The following is a 17071-nucleotide window of genomic DNA, read 5'->3' on the forward strand; positions in this document are numbered from 1 at the left end:
CTACTGTACTGCCCACCACCCTGTGCAGGACTGAGTGAGGAGCAGCACTCCCCTGCCCTTCCTGCCCCTCTTTTACCACCCATGGCTCCCATGAGGCCAGAAAGTGAGGAGAAGGCAGTCAGAATGTGAAGACCTCAGGTAATGGCTGAGGTCCCATCTGTACAGGGATTCTGATGTGCTCACTGTCTCCTCAGGTGTGGTGGACAGTGAGGACATCCCCCTAAACCTCAGCCGGGAGCTCCTGCAGGAGAGTGCGCTCATCCGGTAAGCCTAGATGGCACCTGGCCTGGCGTTCTCGTGAGGGCTCTCCTTTACTTGGTCTGTCCTTCTGCCCAGGTGTAGCTTCCAGAGCCAAAACCAGAGGGAGAAGAGAGGCCTGCGGGCCGGATCCCTCCATGACCTCCATGTCCCGACCTTTGTCTGGGGTCTACTGTTGAACAACTATTCATTCTGTGGTCAGGAAGAATTTGGGATTGGCTAGGCAACTGCTGAGGTTGAGCCTAGAGGCAGTGGAGCTATGACGGGGCCAGGCTGGGCTGTCCCCTTTGGTCACAGGCACTCCAAGTCAGGTTTTGGGAAGCACTTGGAACAGCTGCATAGTAGGTATATTTTATTTATCCAGGCTCTTAGGGTGGAACACAAGTTACTTTTCCTGTTAAATACAGACGTACAGTGAATGAAGAAAGAACTTGGTCCTTTTTCTCAGCCCACTCTGATGCTGTGAACCCAAAGCTGCAGAATGCATGCCAGCGGTGCAGGGCAGCTCCGGGCCCATGATGGTGCTTTCCCATGGCTGGTGGGGAGGGTGCCGTGGTACACGTGCAGACACAGGAGGGCTCGGAACGCCCCTAAAGGGGCGAGTGCACTGCTGCCGTGCTCTCCATTAACAAAGAAGGCCGTGGGCTATCGTGGGCTGTCTTTGAAGAATTACTGGTGTTGGGAGATGACCCCAGCTCTGACCCATCCCTCCACCCAGCCTAGGTATGGCTACAGTTGGAGAGACTCTAGGCACCATGTCTCAGAGTTGGGTGAGGCAGGGGTGACCCTGGAACCAAGCCCAGAGCTGATTTGGGTCTGGGAAGCTTTTCTGAAACTAAGAGGTCAGGCCTGACCTGTGTGGAGACAGCCTAGAGTCCTGGGGTGAGGTGGCCGGGCTTTAGCTCCCCCGTCTGACTGGGAGGTCGTGCTCATCCTCCACCACTAGCAGCGCCAGGCACTGAGGCAGTCTCTCCTCAGGAGCCTAAGTGACAGAGAGGGGTGTTCCGCCAGCGCCTCCTTCCTGCTCTGTTTGTCAGGCTGTGGTCAGTCGAGCTCCCTGTGCAGAAGCAGCTGCCTTAGTCAGAATGTTAAAAGAATCAGAATCTTCCTGAGTTGGGGAGTGGGCTAAAAATATTTCTTCTTTGGACTCTCTGAGGCAGAGGTGTCTTCCTGGTGCCATTTTCCTCTGTGTGTTGGGGTGTTGCCAACCTACAAAGACTTCTTTCTTCCCAGTAGAACTCAGAACCAGCGACTGACATTGCTCTATCATTGCTATTGTCTGTCCTCAAGCCCCACTGGGCTAGAGCTTTTACTCCTCAGGTTGTGAGCATGCGTGTTTTTGTGATGTTGTGTCTCCTGGGAGACACAAGAAATGTACCAGAGTAGAGAGGGAGCTGTCAGGGAAAATAAAGACTGTCGGGTTCTGCTTTGTGGGGACAGTTGGGGTTACCTCACAGGAGCATGGCGACTCACAGGGGGCTGCACCAAGTCCACTCCAGCCAACTCCCCACATCTTATACTTCAGCATTTCCAAGGCTGTGTGGCGGTGGCAGGAGAATGGTTGGAATTTCAAGGGAGGGTTGGTTTCTGTCCTGAGAAAGTCTTGTGACCCTCTCTCCTCCTGGAAAAGGAACAGTAACCACAGCAGGGGAGCTGTCTGTGGTATGTCTAGTTCCGTCACTGCTTTGCTCCTGGTGGCAGTGGTCCTGTCGAGCCCTGAGGGAATAGTCCCCGTTCACTTGCTTTCCCCAGAGCAAGTGGCATCCTTGTGGCATCAGGCCAGGCATTCTCTAGAGGGTCCTGCATTGGAAATGTGTGATGCTCCCAGGGAAGAAAGAGGTTGGTCCTGTGGGGGGGGGCGGGGATTTTGACTTGTCCCTCGATTAGTGATGTTCTCTTTGACGCTGGGGTAAAGGGATGTCTTCCAGCTTCTCTCCGTCCGATGCTCTTGCTCTCTCTCAGTGTCATGTGAAGTGCAGGTGTGTAAGTTTGTACATATACACACACATCATTGTTTTGGGGGGTTGTTTTAGTTTTTTTTCTTCTGTTTCTGTTTGTTTGTTTTTACAAACAGGTTATTGCCAGGCAAGTATTCTACCACTGAGCCGCTTTCCCAAACCGGGGCGACTTTTTTATTTAGAAGAATGTAGCTGTAATCTTCTGCAAATCTTCAATATTTCACCTATTTATGAAATTTTAAAGGTGGTGTTGGGATTGAACTGAGGGATTCATACATGCTAGACACCCTTTTGTATGGTATTCAGTATACTTAAAAATGTTTACCATTTGCATGGCCTGTGGACGGATGACCCATTTAGTCAGGGCACCATGTGTTCCTGTCTGGATGTATTGTATTCTTACATTGTTCTGGTTTGGAACTGCCTTTGTGCTAACTGTTCCTTCAGCAAGGCTCACTGTGCCCCTTGTGCTGGCCCGGGCACCCCAGGCTGGCATTCATGGCTCTGGTTCATCACAGCAATAGAAAACCTAAGACGGTGACCGTCCTTTACCAAAGCCCTCTCCTGTGCACTTGACCCTGACACCATGAATAAAACTGCTTTAGGCCTTTATGTGATAATGCAGTAAAAATGTCAAAATGTCCTGCTTACAGAATCACATTTTGCCAAACTACACCGTGTGCGTGTAACCTCCTCAGTGTGTCCCAGGTCGTGGATGTACACGGTACTGACCTAACTACGAGGAGCTCTGTGGTGTAGGTGCCGCTTTTGCGTGCACACATACTGTGCTGTACCTTATCCCTACTGGGCTTTTCCTGGGTTTGGTTTTTGTCTTTGTTTTTATCGAGACCAGGTTCTCTGTGTTACAGCTCTGGCTATCCTGGAACTCACTCTGTAGACCAGGCTGGTCTTGAACTCAGAGATCTGCCTGCCTCTGCCTCTTCAGTGCTGGGATTAAAGGCGTTCGCCACCACCGCCTGACTTGTTTTCTGACTCAGCCATTTCTTCCTTTCGCTAGGATTGTTAGGTGGCAGTTTCTGGTGGCTTCAGCAGTGTTTGCTCCATTTTAACCCTGAGCCTGTTCAGAATTGTTTTGTCATGTTCTACAGTGGAAGTCACTCTTCTTTTTTTCTGATGCGTGATTCCTGCTGGTGCTCAGGGTAGACACCGTCTCAAGATGTCCACTGCTGGCTGTCCTCTGGAAGTTTGCACTGCCACTCTCCGCAGGGTACAGTGAGCTTCTCACTTGGGGCCAGCGCAGGGTCTCCTGTGTTCTGGAGTTTCTGTTTGGCTGCAGGTGTGCTGCTGGGCCTGTTCCTTCGGTTTCTGGTGCAGTGTGCATTTCTCATGCTCCTGTGGCCCTGGTACTTCGTAGAAAGCCCTATTCACCGTCAGTAACTTCTGTTCTCTAGGAAACTCCGGGATGTTCTACAGCAGAAATTGATCAAGTTCTTCCTTGACCAGAGTAAGAAAGATGCTGAAAAATATGCCAAGTTTTTTGAAGATTATGGCTTATTCATGAGGGAGGGCATTGTGACCACTGCAGAGCAAGACATCAAGGTAGGCTGATTTCCGGTCCTCTCGGTCGGCCTCGGCCCTGTTACACGGGAAACTGGTGGAGGCTCTCCTGGACATGGTGATAAGGCAGGTGGGCACCTGCCCTCTGCTGCCAGGGGTCAGCAGTGGGAACTCTGGGCTCCTGGGTCTCCTAATAGACATAGCATATGTCCTTAACTGTGTTGGGATTCTAACAAGTGTAGAAGGAGCTGCTCTTGGTGACAGAGGTTTCAGTTGGGTGTGGAGAGGAAGATGTGGCTGGAGCCGAGACACAGAACTCCAGTGTTTTCTGACTATCTCTTTTTTATCTTGTTTTTACCTGGGCCCCAGTCTCTGGCATGGTGCCACCCACACTCAGAACGAGTGCTTCCCCTCACTTAATTGTGGCTCCTTCAAGTTGATTTTCTTAGGTCTTTTGTTAGTGAGGGGAACCGAACAGGAATGGAAAGCTTCGATCTGTACAAAGCTATTGGAATCCTTTGGTGCTGGGGAAGAGGTTGGAAGCACCCTCCCAGACTCACCCAGAGGTGTGCTTTGCTATCTCCTAGGCACTTGAGTCCAGTCAAGGTGACAGTCCAAGATCAGCCATCACATACCCTTGTCCACAGGCCTGTGCTCTGAGCTGTAAAGCCAGGCCTCTTGTCCCTTGACCCTGGCCCCAGCAGCTGGCAGGAAGAAGGGTGTTGTGGGTTCAAGGAGAATACAGAAAAGGAGGGTAAGGATGGGGTACAGTTACTGTCTTAGTTACATTTCTCTTTTTCTTTATTTGGTTTTTCGAGACAGAGTTTCTCTGTATATCCCTGGCTGTCCTGTAATTCACTCTATAGACAAGGCTGGCCTTGAACTCATAAAGATCCACCTGCCTCTGCCTCCCTAGTGCTTGGATTAAAGGTGTGCGCCACCACCACCTGGCTCAGCCTGCCTTCTTGTACAACTCAGGACCACTTGCCCAGGGTTGGCACCATCCCACTGTGGCCTGGGCCCTCTCACATCAATCATTAATGAAGAAGATGCGCACAGACTTGCCTCCAGTCTTGTGGAGGAATTTTCTCAGTTGGAAGTCCATTCCAAATGACTGTAGCTTGTGTCGAGATGACAACACCTAGCCAGTAGTCACTGTGTTCTTGGTAGAGTCCTTAACACCCCACTGGGGCCAGGAATTTAGCTAATTATACAGCTAATTGCTGAAAAATGATGCATTGGTTCCTAAACAGTTTGGAACATTTTTATTGAAGTATCACTTGCATGCTGTAAAATCCATCACTGCCCACCAGATTGTCAACAGGTCGGGCAGTACTTGTCTGTTAAGGTCTCTGTTTGTTGTTTGTCCATCACTGACAAGAGTCAGGGGATCAGCTTGGAGAAGGAAAGATTGATTTTCACTCAGTGACCCTTTGCCTTTGGTATTTGGGGGCTTTGGTGAGGCATCAGGAGCATGTGGTGACAGGAAGCTAACAAGCTGTGGACAAGGACACCCCAGTCCTAAGGTCCCCACTTCCTGTTAGCCTGTTTAGCCATGAACTCATCAGTGTGCCAGAGCCCTTGGGAGCATTTATGACCCAGTATATGATACCATTCACTCCCGTTGACTTCAGTTTTCAAGATTTATTCATTGATGTATGCATCTGTGTGTGTGCATACATGTATGCAGGTGGACCCATGAAGGCCAGAGAGTGTCAGGTGGTCTTCTCTCGCCCCCATCTATGTCTTTTAAGGCACTCTATCTCCCTAAACTTGGAACTTATATTTTCTCAGCTTGCTTGGAAGCCAGAAAGCTCCAACTTGGAGCTGGGGCTGCAGGTGTATGAGACACCCAATTGTGTGAGTGCAAGGATCTAAATTCCAGCCCTCAGCAAGCGTGTGCAGCAAACTCCTATAGCCATTGATCCTTTTCTCTACTCCTGAGCTCACTGTTAGCTCACAGCATTTGCTGGGCCAGGGCCTGTTCTAAGTGCTCAGTACATGTGTCCACTAGGTGGATTTTGTACAGTAAGAACAGTAAGAGCCAGATGCGCCCTGATGTGGATGTGGCTGACGTTGCCTTGGCAGGCCTGAAAACCTTTGTCTTTGTCTGCCTCTGTCTACTTGGCATCCAAGGCATAGCATGTTCATTTGATCTGCCCTCGATTGTCCTTCACACCCTCTCCCCAGGCTCTTGTGCTGGGACGGTCAGAGGTGCCAGTGGCTTGGATAAGGGAGCATCCAAGCCAGCAGCTTCAGGGCCCTGCCTTACTGCTGGTGTGGGCTGCATTGGTCATGTCTGTGGCCTGTTCCCTAAAGGCCCTCTCTGCTGTATACTCCGAGCTGGTACCATGAACACTCCTGGCGCTGAGGAGGTTGGGAAATGTGGGATTTTTGTCTGGGTCCAGTTGTCACTGAGGACAGAGAGAAGATACTAGGCCCCAGAGTAGTGTCGGCCACGAATGGAGGCGGGCAACCCTGAAACAGTCTGCCCAGCTCTTCTGGAAACCACCTAGGGTAAAAGGTTTTTCCACAGACAGTGGTGTCTGGGGGACAGGCCAGGGAGTCATCAAGAATCAGAGTTGGGGACGCTGCTTCGGTCTCGGCTCTGGGGTAAGCAGTGACTTATCCACATGTCTGTAGGAGGACATCGCCAAGCTGCTACGGTACGAGTCCTCAGCCCTGCCTGCTGGGCAGCTGACCAGTTTATCAGACTATGCCAGCCGAATGCAGGCTGGCACCCGCAACATCTATTACCTGTGTGCCCCTAACCGTCACCTGGCTGAGCATTCACCGTACTATGAGGCCATGAAGCAGAAACACACTGAGGTGAGTGGGCTCTGGCCTGCCAGGCCAAAGATGGTATCTTAGAGGGTCTGAGCTCTGAGGGAAGGGCTTGAACTCCCAACTCTGTGTGGGAGAAAGTGACCGACTGTGTTTGAGGCCCTGTAGGTTGTGTGGTGTAAGGCAGAGCCCTGTCTGGGATGTGGCTGTCATTAGGTAGATGTATAATATGTGCGTCTGCACCAAGCCAGCCAGACCCAGTGTCCTTAGCGACCTGCGCGCTAATCGGCTTGGATGCCCGCAGGTGCTCTTCTGCTACGAGCAGTTCGATGAACTTACTTTGCTTCACCTGCGGGAGTTTGACAAGAAGAAGCTGATCTCTGTGGAGACAGACATCGTCGTTGACCACTACAAGGAGGAAAAGTTTGAGGACACATCTCCAGGTTGACTCCTATCTCTCTCTGGGGCATGGTCCCATGTGAACGTTGGGCAGGAGACTGTCACTTTCCCCGGGGCCATCTTAACAAGTAGTGGGGAGTGTCAGGGCCCAGGAGTTGAAGATGCTCCTCCTATGGAGGGTCCTGCAGTTGACTAGACTTTTGGAGAGAGCTGGAATTGCTCCTACCCTTTTGGTTTTTTTTTTTAGATAGGCATTCATTTTGTAGCCCAGGCTGGCCATGAACTCCTGATCCTCCTGCCTCACTGCTCTGAGTACTGGAATTACAGGTCTGTGCCACCAAGGTTGGGCTCAGATTTTTCTTTTTAAAGTCCTAAAAAATTTACAGAAGACAAGGATGACCACAAGTGTTTTCAGTGTCAGTGAAAGGCATTTCCAAGAGCCTCTATCTCTAGTTCCTGGGGAGTGAGCTAGAGATAGCTCAGGAATGTGCTAAATGGCCCCCACAAAGTGAGACCGGGGTTAGGCCTTAGGCTCACTCACTTCTCTGGCACAGCTGGTGAACGCCTGTCCGAGAAGGAAACAGAAGAGCTCATGGCTTGGATGAGGAATGCACTGGGGTCTCGTGTCACCAACGTGAAGGTAACACCTCCCTGCAATTACTGTGGAGCTTGGTGTCTTCTCAGAGCCTGACTTAGCTGTCAGATGCTGGCCTGCTGGGGTCCACAGGATGGCACTGGAGCCAGGGTAGGACTCCACCAGGCACTAGCATCTCACCATCAAAGCTTTGTCTTGCCTGGCACTGTCACTCTCTCAAGCCTGCCAGTCTGTACTGTGTCTAAACCCCAGTGGGGTCTAGGCCTCAATAGGGTGCTTCTGAACTTTGGCTTCCTCCTGACCTTACTCTCCTGAGGACCTCACTAACACAAGCGTCCTATTTGTGCCTCCTGTCATGAAGAGGCCTCACCTGAGCAACTCAAGCTCTGCCTTTCCACGCAAGAGGGTCTTCTAGCCACTGGGGAGCAGGATCGGAGCCAGTCCATACCCCTTGGACATCTAGTTGTGATCTTTGTTATCATAGCCTGGACAGATTACTGGAGCAGTTGATATAGAAGCAGGTGCCACCATAGGGCCGGTCTGCCTTCTGCCCGGTGGCCTGGTTAACTTGGCCCTGCTTCAGACCCTGTCAGCCCTGGGCCCTCACTACTGTGTTCTTCCTCATCCTGGGCCTTGCCTGCAGGTGACTTTCCGCCTGGACACCCACCCTGCCATGGTGACCGTGCTGGAGATGGGGGCTGCCCGGCACTTCCTGCGCATGCAGCAGCTCGCCAAGACCCAGGAGGAACGTGCCCAGCTGCTCCAGCCCACTCTGGAGATCAACCCCAGGTATGCCCAGGCTCCAGCCCACTCTGGAGATCAACCCCAGGTGTGCCCAGGCTCCAGCCTACTCTGGAGATCAACCCCAGGTATGCCCAGGCTCCAGCCCACTCTGGAGATCAACCCCAGGTATGCCCAGCTGCTCCAGCCCACTCTGGAGATCAACCCCAGGTGTGCCCAGCTGCTCCAGCCCACACCTGTCAGGGGCTCCTACAGATTGTGTGAGCAGAGGATCTTCTGTCTGGAGAGCATTTAAAAAAGCGTGTGTGCGATGTAAGGATGGTTGTAAGAGAAGGCCCTTGGAGTTAAGCAGAAGTTAAAAGGTGCTCCCTGGAAGTTTCAACAGAACATTGCTGATCTCATCTGTTTCCCATTAACCTTCCAGAGCTCTGTTTACTTGAGTTAAACCACAAACCTGACGTTTTCTCACTTTGCCTCTTGTCGTTTTGTCTTTTGCCTTCTCTGTACCCTTAAAGCCATTTGTGGCAGTTGCCATTTTTAACTTTATGGAATGGATCTTGGTGTTCGTGGCAGAGTACTGTTCTCAACATTCACTGTGTGGATCCACCTTAGGACAGACATTTGTGTGACTTCCAGTTTGGAGCTGTGGGAACTGGGTCACTGTGAACACATGCTCCTCTAGGTTGTAGAGTCCTCAGTGGTCCAGGCAGTGTGAGCTGCTTCAGCCTGTCCCCACAGAGGGGACCCCAGGTCCACGATGGGGTGAACACCTTACAGTTAGTGACTGCCTTAGAACCTGTCTTCCCAGACACCTCTCCTACTGAGTTCTCTTCTTTGGCGTTCATGTGTAGTTAGTTTGTTTGAGATGGTCTCACCATGTAGCCTTGGCTGTCCTGGAGCTTGCTATGTAGACCAGGCTGGCCTCTACCTGCCTCTGCCTCCTGTGTTGGCATTAAAGGTGTGTGCCACCATGCCTGGCTTTAGTTTCAAATGTCTGTTGTCTTAAGGTATCTTTTTTTTTGGTTTTTCGAGACAGGGTTTCTCTGTGTAGTTTTGGTGCCTGTCCTGGATCTCACTCCCTAGACCAGGCTGGCCTCAAACTCACAGAGATCCTCCTGGCTCTACCTCCTGAGTGCTGGGATTAAAGGCGTGTGCCACCACCACCCGGCCATCTTAAGGTGTCTTTTGATAACAAGAAGATCTTAATTTTGTTATAATCAAATTTATAAGCCTTAGCTGTTTTAGGGTTTCTATGGAATCAATTCTTTAAAGAGCTCCATTGTTTTGTTGTTGTTTGTTTTTGTTTTATGAGAGAGGGTTCCTCTGTGTAGTCTTGGCTGTCCTGGCCTCGAACTCAGAGATCCGCCCGCCTCTGCCTCCTGAGTGCTGAGATTAAAGGCGTGCACCACCACTGCCCGGTGATAACTGACACTCTTATAGTGATTGTTGTCTGGGTGACTTCTAGAATCTGGGTATTTCTTCATACTGAACAGATCCATTGTAGTTTGTAATGTTCTAATAATCATAACGTAGCAGCAGAAGCTCTGGGTTAGCGATGCTCAGCTAGAGCTGGCTTCCCTCTTGGTTTCCATGACACAGGCACACACTAATAAAGAAGCTCAGTCAGCTGAGAGAGCGCGAGCCGGAGCTGGCCCAGCTGCTGGTGGATCAGGTGAGAGGGACTGCATTTCCCTTTGTCTGCCTCGGGGGTAGGAAGCTGCTCTCTTCCTAGGGGTCACTTATAGGTCAGGCTGGACTTGAACCCCTGATCCTGATTCTACTGTCCAATCCCTCCATTTCAGATCTATGAGAACGCCATGATAGCAGCAGGACTCGTTGATGACCCCCGGCCCATGGTAGGCCGCCTGAATGACCTTCTGGTCAAGGCCCTGGAGAAACACTGACAGCCCAGAGACTGGACCTAGTGTGCAACCCAGATCTCCTCAGGCGACAGATGCCTGGGGAGGAAGGACTTGATGCACAGATAATGCCACCAACTGCTCGAGCTCAGCTTTATTTACCTCAATTAAACAGTATTCCTTAGTCGGAATGGTGGACGTTCTGTCTGTCCTGTCTGGTTGGACAGTTGGCGTCTTCCTCATCACAGGCATATGGCTGTGAGGCTTGAGGACCTCAGGTTCACTTGAGGGTCATCTCCACTGGGTAGTGGTCACTGATGGCTTCAGCCTGGAGAGGTGGGATGCCGGGGAGGGCATGGGGCCAGAGAGGGTGAGCAGGCAGAAAGTCTTGCTGCTCCTGACCTAGACCACCTCCACCCACATGTCGTGTGGGAAACAGGAAACTGTCGGGAATCACTCAAGTCAGCTCTTGCTGACTCGGGTTAGCTTAAACCACATGAAGGAAGGACACGTACCAGCTGCTTGGTGAGTCCGAATGCTTCTTGGAAGTCAAAGGGACCAACTGAGTTGGGAACCACAGCACTCTGGAGCAGAGCTCCAGCAACCACGATCCTGTAGGGCATCAGAGGACAAGGCTCCTTCACCCTCTAGTCCCACACAGGTCATGGTTTCCTGGCCCGGGGGTCCAAACTTGATCCATCCGTGAGCATTGAGAGGGCCCTGCACTGGCAGGAGCTAGCATGTGAGGGGCACCCAGATGGCCCCATCCACCTGCAGCCATTCTGACAAGAAAGCCAGGACCCTGTGAACCAAAGTTTCTGCCTCGTTTGAGTAGGAGACAGGGAGTGAAGGCCGTTGATTCTGTGGCTGGACGAGCACATCCTGGCTGCTTACCTGTCATAGGCACAGTGTGTGGATGTGACCGTGGTGTCAGCACTGTCGGGGATCAGCCACTGGAAGGCGGGGCTTGTCCGGAGGCGGATGGAAGACCACTGGGAGGAGCTGACGTAGCTGCAGCCGGCATTGAAATCCCCCATCAGTATGACGTCCTGCCGGGAAACACACCTGTTGGTCCAGGGGCAGGCAGGGCCAGTAGAACCCTCGGCCCTAGGATGCGCTCACCTCCAGGTCCCACTTTTTTTGGACATCCAGGTAAACATCATAGAGGGCATCAATCTCAGTCACAGCATCTGTTGGGGCTGCGTGCAAGGGCACTATCGCAAACTCTCTGACCTCTGAGGAGATAGCAGACATGCCAGGGCCATAGTATCCAGAGACCAGCCTGGACTGGAGTTGGCCTGCGGCTACGCTGGGGCCTTGTGCAGGGGTGATCAGTGTGTGACAGTCTCCCAGAGGGTAAGCACTGTCCTTGGGAGTGGGGGGTGCGGGGGCAGCCCTGCCACAGGCTTCTAGAGGTCTGACTGTGAGCTGCAAGTTGTGACTCCAGCTTGGCCTGGGCAGGCTGAAAGTGGAGCCCAGCAGCACTCACCAGTGAAAGGGGAAAAGAACTTTACAATGGCCGGCTCTCGGCTGAAGGTGTCATTTCCACAGGGCTCACAGCCATCATCATAGTAATAGCTGTCCAGAACAGACACCTGGTCAGGCCTAAGGAAAGACCAGGCAGGAGGTGACGTTAGAGCTGGGAGCCACTCTCCGGCCTGTGCGCCAGCCTTCTAGAAATGTACAGTCCTGGGGACGGGAGGCTAGGTGTAGACTTACCATTGACACAACAAGGCTAACCCAAGGCCTTCTTGTCTTGTTACAAGCTGTGAGAGGCATCAGAGTAGATGCCCGCCTGGCCTTAACCTTGTCCTGTGGCCCCGTGCTCTTGCCCTGTAATATACATTGCTACCCCTACTCTGTAAGGGCCTCCTAGGTACCCTGGGCTTTCTAGACCACCCTCATCCTCTCCAGTACAGATTTGGAGTTGTATCTACATCCCGTGCTTGTGTTCTCGGGCTTTGACAGCGTAGGACTTTACCTGTACAAGAAAAGGTACTGCTCCTTGTAGCTGTTGCGGCCCAGAGGCTCACTGACCACATAGCGGTAGGTGTCAGGTTTGTCCCTGGATAAAGGAAACCAAAGTCCTTTGGGACCATAGAGGGAACCTCCTGGCAGCTGGCAGCAAGGTTCCATCCATGGAGCACCGAGGGAGGGAAGGAGGGAGGGAGGCTGGCTGCTCCCCTGGAGGTGGACCCCAGCACTGTCACCCACCGATTGAGTTCATCCAGTAGCTTCCCAATGGCCACCAGGTGGCTGTCTCTGACCTCTTGGACAACGGCGATGTCATAGCGACTCAGGATCTGGGGGAAGGGCCACAAGAGCTTAGCAAGACAGGCTGGGTGGACAGTCCTGCCACCAGCAGCGCCGGGCATCAGACAGCCAGATACCTGACAACCCTGACATCCAACCAGGTGCTGGTGAGGCCTGAGGGTCACTGACTTCCGGGGCCTTAGGGAAGCCACCATCTCCCCTGGGGTCTCTCTGCTCTCAGGCAATGGGCCACTCTGAACTTACTTTCACAATGTAGCTAGAGATGGTGGCATTGGACATCTTAGTCTCCCCGAAAGTCCGGATGTTAAAGGCTGCAATTCTCAGAGTCACAGCCAGCTCCAGCAGGCTGACCAGGGTGAACAACACCCCCATCGGCGCTGTGCATCGCATCCTGTGGGATTGTGGGAGGTCGGCAGCTCTCATCCTAGCTCCGAAGCCATCCCGTTCCTGTGCTGTGCTAGAACACCAGCTGGAAGATGGAAGTCCTGCACCTGGACCACAGAGAAGCCCCCGGGTCTCCTCTTGAACTTACCTGAAAGCTGATCCTGGGAGCAACGCTAGTCTGAGAGGCTGTGGTCGCCAGAGATGGGACTAGCCAGAACAGACCTGCTCTGTCAGTGGGGTGAATCCCCAAGTCTGCTGATGGGCTAGGGAGCTCACTCCACGGATGACCAAGCCTGGTACGGAGATACCTGTAGAAATAACGAGAATTCTGCCCAAAACCTGGAATATTCTGATAGTAATTTCTCCTTTCCCTTTTAAAGGAAAATTCTTTTTACAAAATGTGTGAAGGGAAAAGCAGAAAGCAGCGTGCTGTTGCCGAGCTGCTGGCACTGTGGGTCGCTGCCCCGGCAATGCCAGCCTGCCCTGCCCTGCCAGTTTTAAAGGTTCAGGCAGCTGTGACCTCCCCAGGGCATGTGTGTAACCTCCACCTGAGAGCACCGAACAATGGGGCCGCCTCTGTGGCCCTCCCACTGGGGCCCTGGGCAGCCGGCAGCACGTGCTGACTTCACCAGACATGGAGCCTCCTCGCTGCTGTTAAAGCAGCATCTGATAGTTTGTGCATGGTTATAAAATGTCCTTGCCCACCCTGTCTTCACCACCAGGGGTGGGCAGTAGGTGTGCTGGCTTATCTACATGTGTCTGGTCTGGGGACCCTAAAGTCACCTTGTAGCCAGAGGATAACTTCCAGACATGTACATGGATTCTCAAGACAGCTGCTTTGCTCTGTGGCTTAGGACTGACCCCTCGCCTCCCAAGCTGGTAAGCTGCTAGAGGCTCTGGATGGGAAATGCAAGGCCAGGCAGTGGAAATTCTTCCTGGGGGAACAAGGTCAGGGGAGCCCCAAGGGCCTACATCACAAGCAGCGTAACTCGGGGCTAGGTCTGCCATCATTTTTTCAACCCTTGTGATTTGTGTTCCTCCCCTGGGGCTGCTGGAACAAGATACCACAATCCATGAAAACTGCAGCCAGAGGCCCAAAACCTAGGCCTTGTGTGCACCCCACTCCAGGGCAAGATTCCGGTCACTCCAGCCTCCACCTTCGTGACCGTGTTGGCTTCTTTGGGGTCAGTTATCCCTCTGTTCCATTAGTGGAGCTGCATCTGAGTTCTTCCAGATAAGATCAGGATGCGGTCCCATCTCACCACTCTTGAACGAATCTGTGGTCCTTTTCCCCCTAAACTGTGAGTCTGTGCACATATAGAGGCCAGAGGTTAGGACGTCCTCCTCTGTTGCTCTCCACCTTAGTTTTTGAGACAGGGTTTCTCACTGGATCTAGAGCTCACCAAACTGGCTAGAGCAGCTGGCCAGCAGGCCCCCAGAGCCCCCATCCTGCCTCCTAGTGCTGGGGTACCAGCACATGCTGCCACACTAATTACATGAGTGCTGTGTATCTGACCCCGGTCCTCATGCTGTGGGTGAGTAAGCAGTTCACCCCCGGAGCCATCCTCCCAGCTCCCAAAGCTCTCTTTGCCAAGTGTCAAGGTGTGGACATCTTTTGGGGTGCCATCGTCAGAAGCTATGGGAACGGTTGTTGGCTCTCCAAGGACAACACTACCATGTTACAGGGACAGAACGTTCCTTAGGAAGGAAGAGCTTGTATACCCAGGGAGAAGTGGAGGTAGGGGTCACAGCGGGCAGCTATAGGAAGTTGGAGATCTCCCAGAGCAAGGTAGAGGACAGGATTGAAACAGGCTAAGGTCGGCAAACTATAGCAGATCTGCCAGCTGGCCAGGGCACCTGACATGTAGGACTAGAAGGAATCAATGAGGGTACAAAGGTAAATACACCTCCAGGAGGCCAGTGTCCGGGGCACTGATGCACATCTGCTCCTGTGTCTTCCACGTGGACAAGTCTCAGATGGAATCACCCACCTGCCTCTCTTGTTGGAACAAGGTCTCGTATAGATGATCTTCATCTTCTGATCCTCCTGCCTCCACCCTGCACATTCTGGGATCTGTGCTGAGATTGCAGGCAGGCATGTGCTGGTTATGAAGAGCTGGGGAACAAACTATGATCCAGCCCCGTTCGACTCTTTTCAGAAGTATGCATGCCCATGCTTCAGTTTTCAACCTGCGGCTGGAACAGACTTCAGTGAGCCAACACCGAGTTCCCACACACCCAGCAGGGCTGCTGTGGCGCCTGGTGGCTCAACACAGCTCACATTGTTCTACCTTGTTCACACATCTGAGAGACCAATGGCGGGAATGGGAGCAGACTTAGGGGCCGCCAGTGTGCCCAGAAAGGTGGCTTGGACCAGCAAGAATGGCATGTGTGGCTTTCAGTATGGGCCCCACCCCCTCTGGTTCTCAGCATATGGTAGGTAGCTAAGGTTCCTGGCTAAGCTGTCACCCACTCCCTGCTCCCGGAAGCTCCCAGGTACCCCTACCATCCTTCCAGCCAGCAGAAAGGTTAGCTTAGGCTTTAGGTAGCCGCTGGGGCCTGGGCACCAGTTGCATGTGGTGCCCCCACAACAGGGCTCCCTGAGCAGCTCAGCTTGGGTCCACCTAGGTTTGAGTCGGGTCCATTCACTCAGGGTAAGGGCTTCTCATCTGCTCCGTGGTTTGAGGGTCCAGTGGACACACACTAGTTAAATACAGTTTACCCCGCTTAGAAGGAAACCTCTGGGATGTTACACAGCCTCACCTTTCTTTCCCGTGCTCCTCTGTGTCAACTACAGCTGTGTAGTCAGTAGCCGCAAAACTCAACATGCACAATAATAGTTACTTTCTCTTGTATAGAGGTCTGGAGGCCAGGTGGGATGCCTTTGTCCTGGGACTGGACTAGAGGGACAAAAGAGAGGGAAGTGGAAACCACTAGATAAACAGGACATGTGATGCTCTTACATCTGTGTGCTGTCTCTGCCGTGCCTGACATCAGCAGGAAGACATTCCTTCCATGCCAGAGCCCACTTTGGAGATGCAGGAGTAGGCACCGTGGAAGGTAGAAGCAGCTCAGTGTTTCTGGAATTCTCAGTCCCATCAACAAGGAAGTATGTGTTGACAGCCAGTGGCTATGAGGAAAGCTGGCTACTTTTTCAGATCAGGTGAGCTTTTTTAAGGTCAGCTCTTAATCTACAATATTCTCTCTTTAAATTACTCTTGTCACTGGTACCAAATGGGGAAACAGCAAATAACAATGGTTTATTGAAGTATGAGCCAAGTCAAAGGATGCGGGACAAATCCTCTTAAGCACCATGACCAGAAACAAATAACCCCGGTGGGGGAGACCAGGTCGGGCTCAGTGCACCAGGCAGTGCTGCAGAACTCTCGCTAGAGAAGGAGCACAAAGTAACTCCAGTGAGTGCGCTCACAGCCAGATGTGTGAAGGGAGTGGTGACGTCAGCATTCTGCACATAGTGCTCAGTGCGGTTCAGACCCACCACTATGACTACTTTATTCCTTCCTGTAGTGTCCTTGTGGAACTTACTGAGAAAGCATCACTGTGAAAATCAATGCAGGCCAAGACAACGGTGGTAGCAGCAAAATTTCTGGCGAATGGACATATCCCAGGAATAGTTATGATTAAAAATAGAGTTTATCACCAGGCGGTGGTGGTGCACACCTTTAATTCCAGAATTCAGGAGGCAGAGGCAGGTGGATCTCTTGAGTTCGAGGCCAGCCTGGTCTACAGAGCGAGTTCCAGGACAGGCAGGGCTACACAGAGAAACCCTGTCTTAAAAAACAACAAAAAATTTAATAATAATAATAATTCATGTTTGCTAACTTTTCCAAATGTTTGCTATAAATTGTGAGGTCATAAATTCTGCTCCGGTTTGCCTAAGTATTAAAAATACATCTGGCAGTGATTTCCTTTGATCTAAGGGCCTCTAAAAGTATTATTACTGAATCTTCACTAAGTGTCTGCACCAAGGAAGCCTGGGAAGCTTTGACCTAGTGAGCCAGGCATGGCCTGAACTGGGGGTCATATATCTAACCTTCCTTAATACGCCTTCATTTCTCAATTGTTTCATTTATAAGAGCTTGTTCCATAACTTCCTAAGAACTGTTGCCATACATTAAACATTTTACTTGTATTTAAATACATGAGTTTGTACTGATATAAGATCAGCAGTGGGAGGTGAGATGGACCAGTGGGTAAAAATGCTTGCCACACTAACCTGACAACCAGAGTTCAGTTTCTGGAACCCACATAAAGGTTTAGAAAAAAAATGACTCCCAAAA

The 17071-nt window shown here is 51.9% G+C and overlaps 2 protein-coding genes across 2 annotated transcripts in view; one reads left to right on the forward strand and one right to left on the reverse strand.

Moving 5' to 3' along the window:
* Positions 1-10310, forward strand: part of Trap1 (TNF receptor associated protein 1) — a 32692-nt gene extending 22382 nt beyond the window's left edge. The window contains exons 11-18 of the mRNA XM_059270103.1: positions 195-264; positions 3629-3776; positions 6378-6563; positions 6823-6961; positions 7472-7557; positions 8156-8301; positions 9853-9925; positions 10056-10310. Of these exons, the coding sequence (XP_059126086.1) occupies positions 195-264; positions 3629-3776; positions 6378-6563; positions 6823-6961; positions 7472-7557; positions 8156-8301; positions 9853-9925; positions 10056-10157 (950 nt within the window). The 3' untranslated portion in view covers positions 10158-10310. The remainder of the gene's footprint in view (positions 1-194; positions 265-3628; positions 3777-6377; positions 6564-6822; positions 6962-7471; positions 7558-8155; positions 8302-9852; positions 9926-10055) is intronic.
* Positions 10311-10594: 284 nt separating this feature from the next.
* Dnase1 (deoxyribonuclease 1) lies at positions 10595-12777 on the reverse strand. The gene is made up of 7 exons (XM_059269622.1): positions 12630-12777; positions 12327-12415; positions 12094-12177; positions 11602-11717; positions 11235-11416; positions 11007-11161; positions 10595-10724 (listed from the first exon to the last, which is right to left on the reverse strand). The coding sequence occupies exons 1-7, from the start codon at positions 12774-12776 to the stop codon at positions 10595-10597; spliced, it is 903 nt and encodes a 300-aa protein (XP_059125605.1). The 5' UTR covers position 12777.
* Positions 12778-17071: the final 4294 nt, after the last annotated feature.

Source organism: Peromyscus eremicus, chromosome 8a, assembly GCF_949786415.1.
Source record: "Peromyscus eremicus chromosome 8a, PerEre_H2_v1, whole genome shotgun sequence".
Classification (NCBI taxonomy): domain Eukaryota; kingdom Metazoa; phylum Chordata; class Mammalia; order Rodentia; family Cricetidae; genus Peromyscus; species Peromyscus eremicus.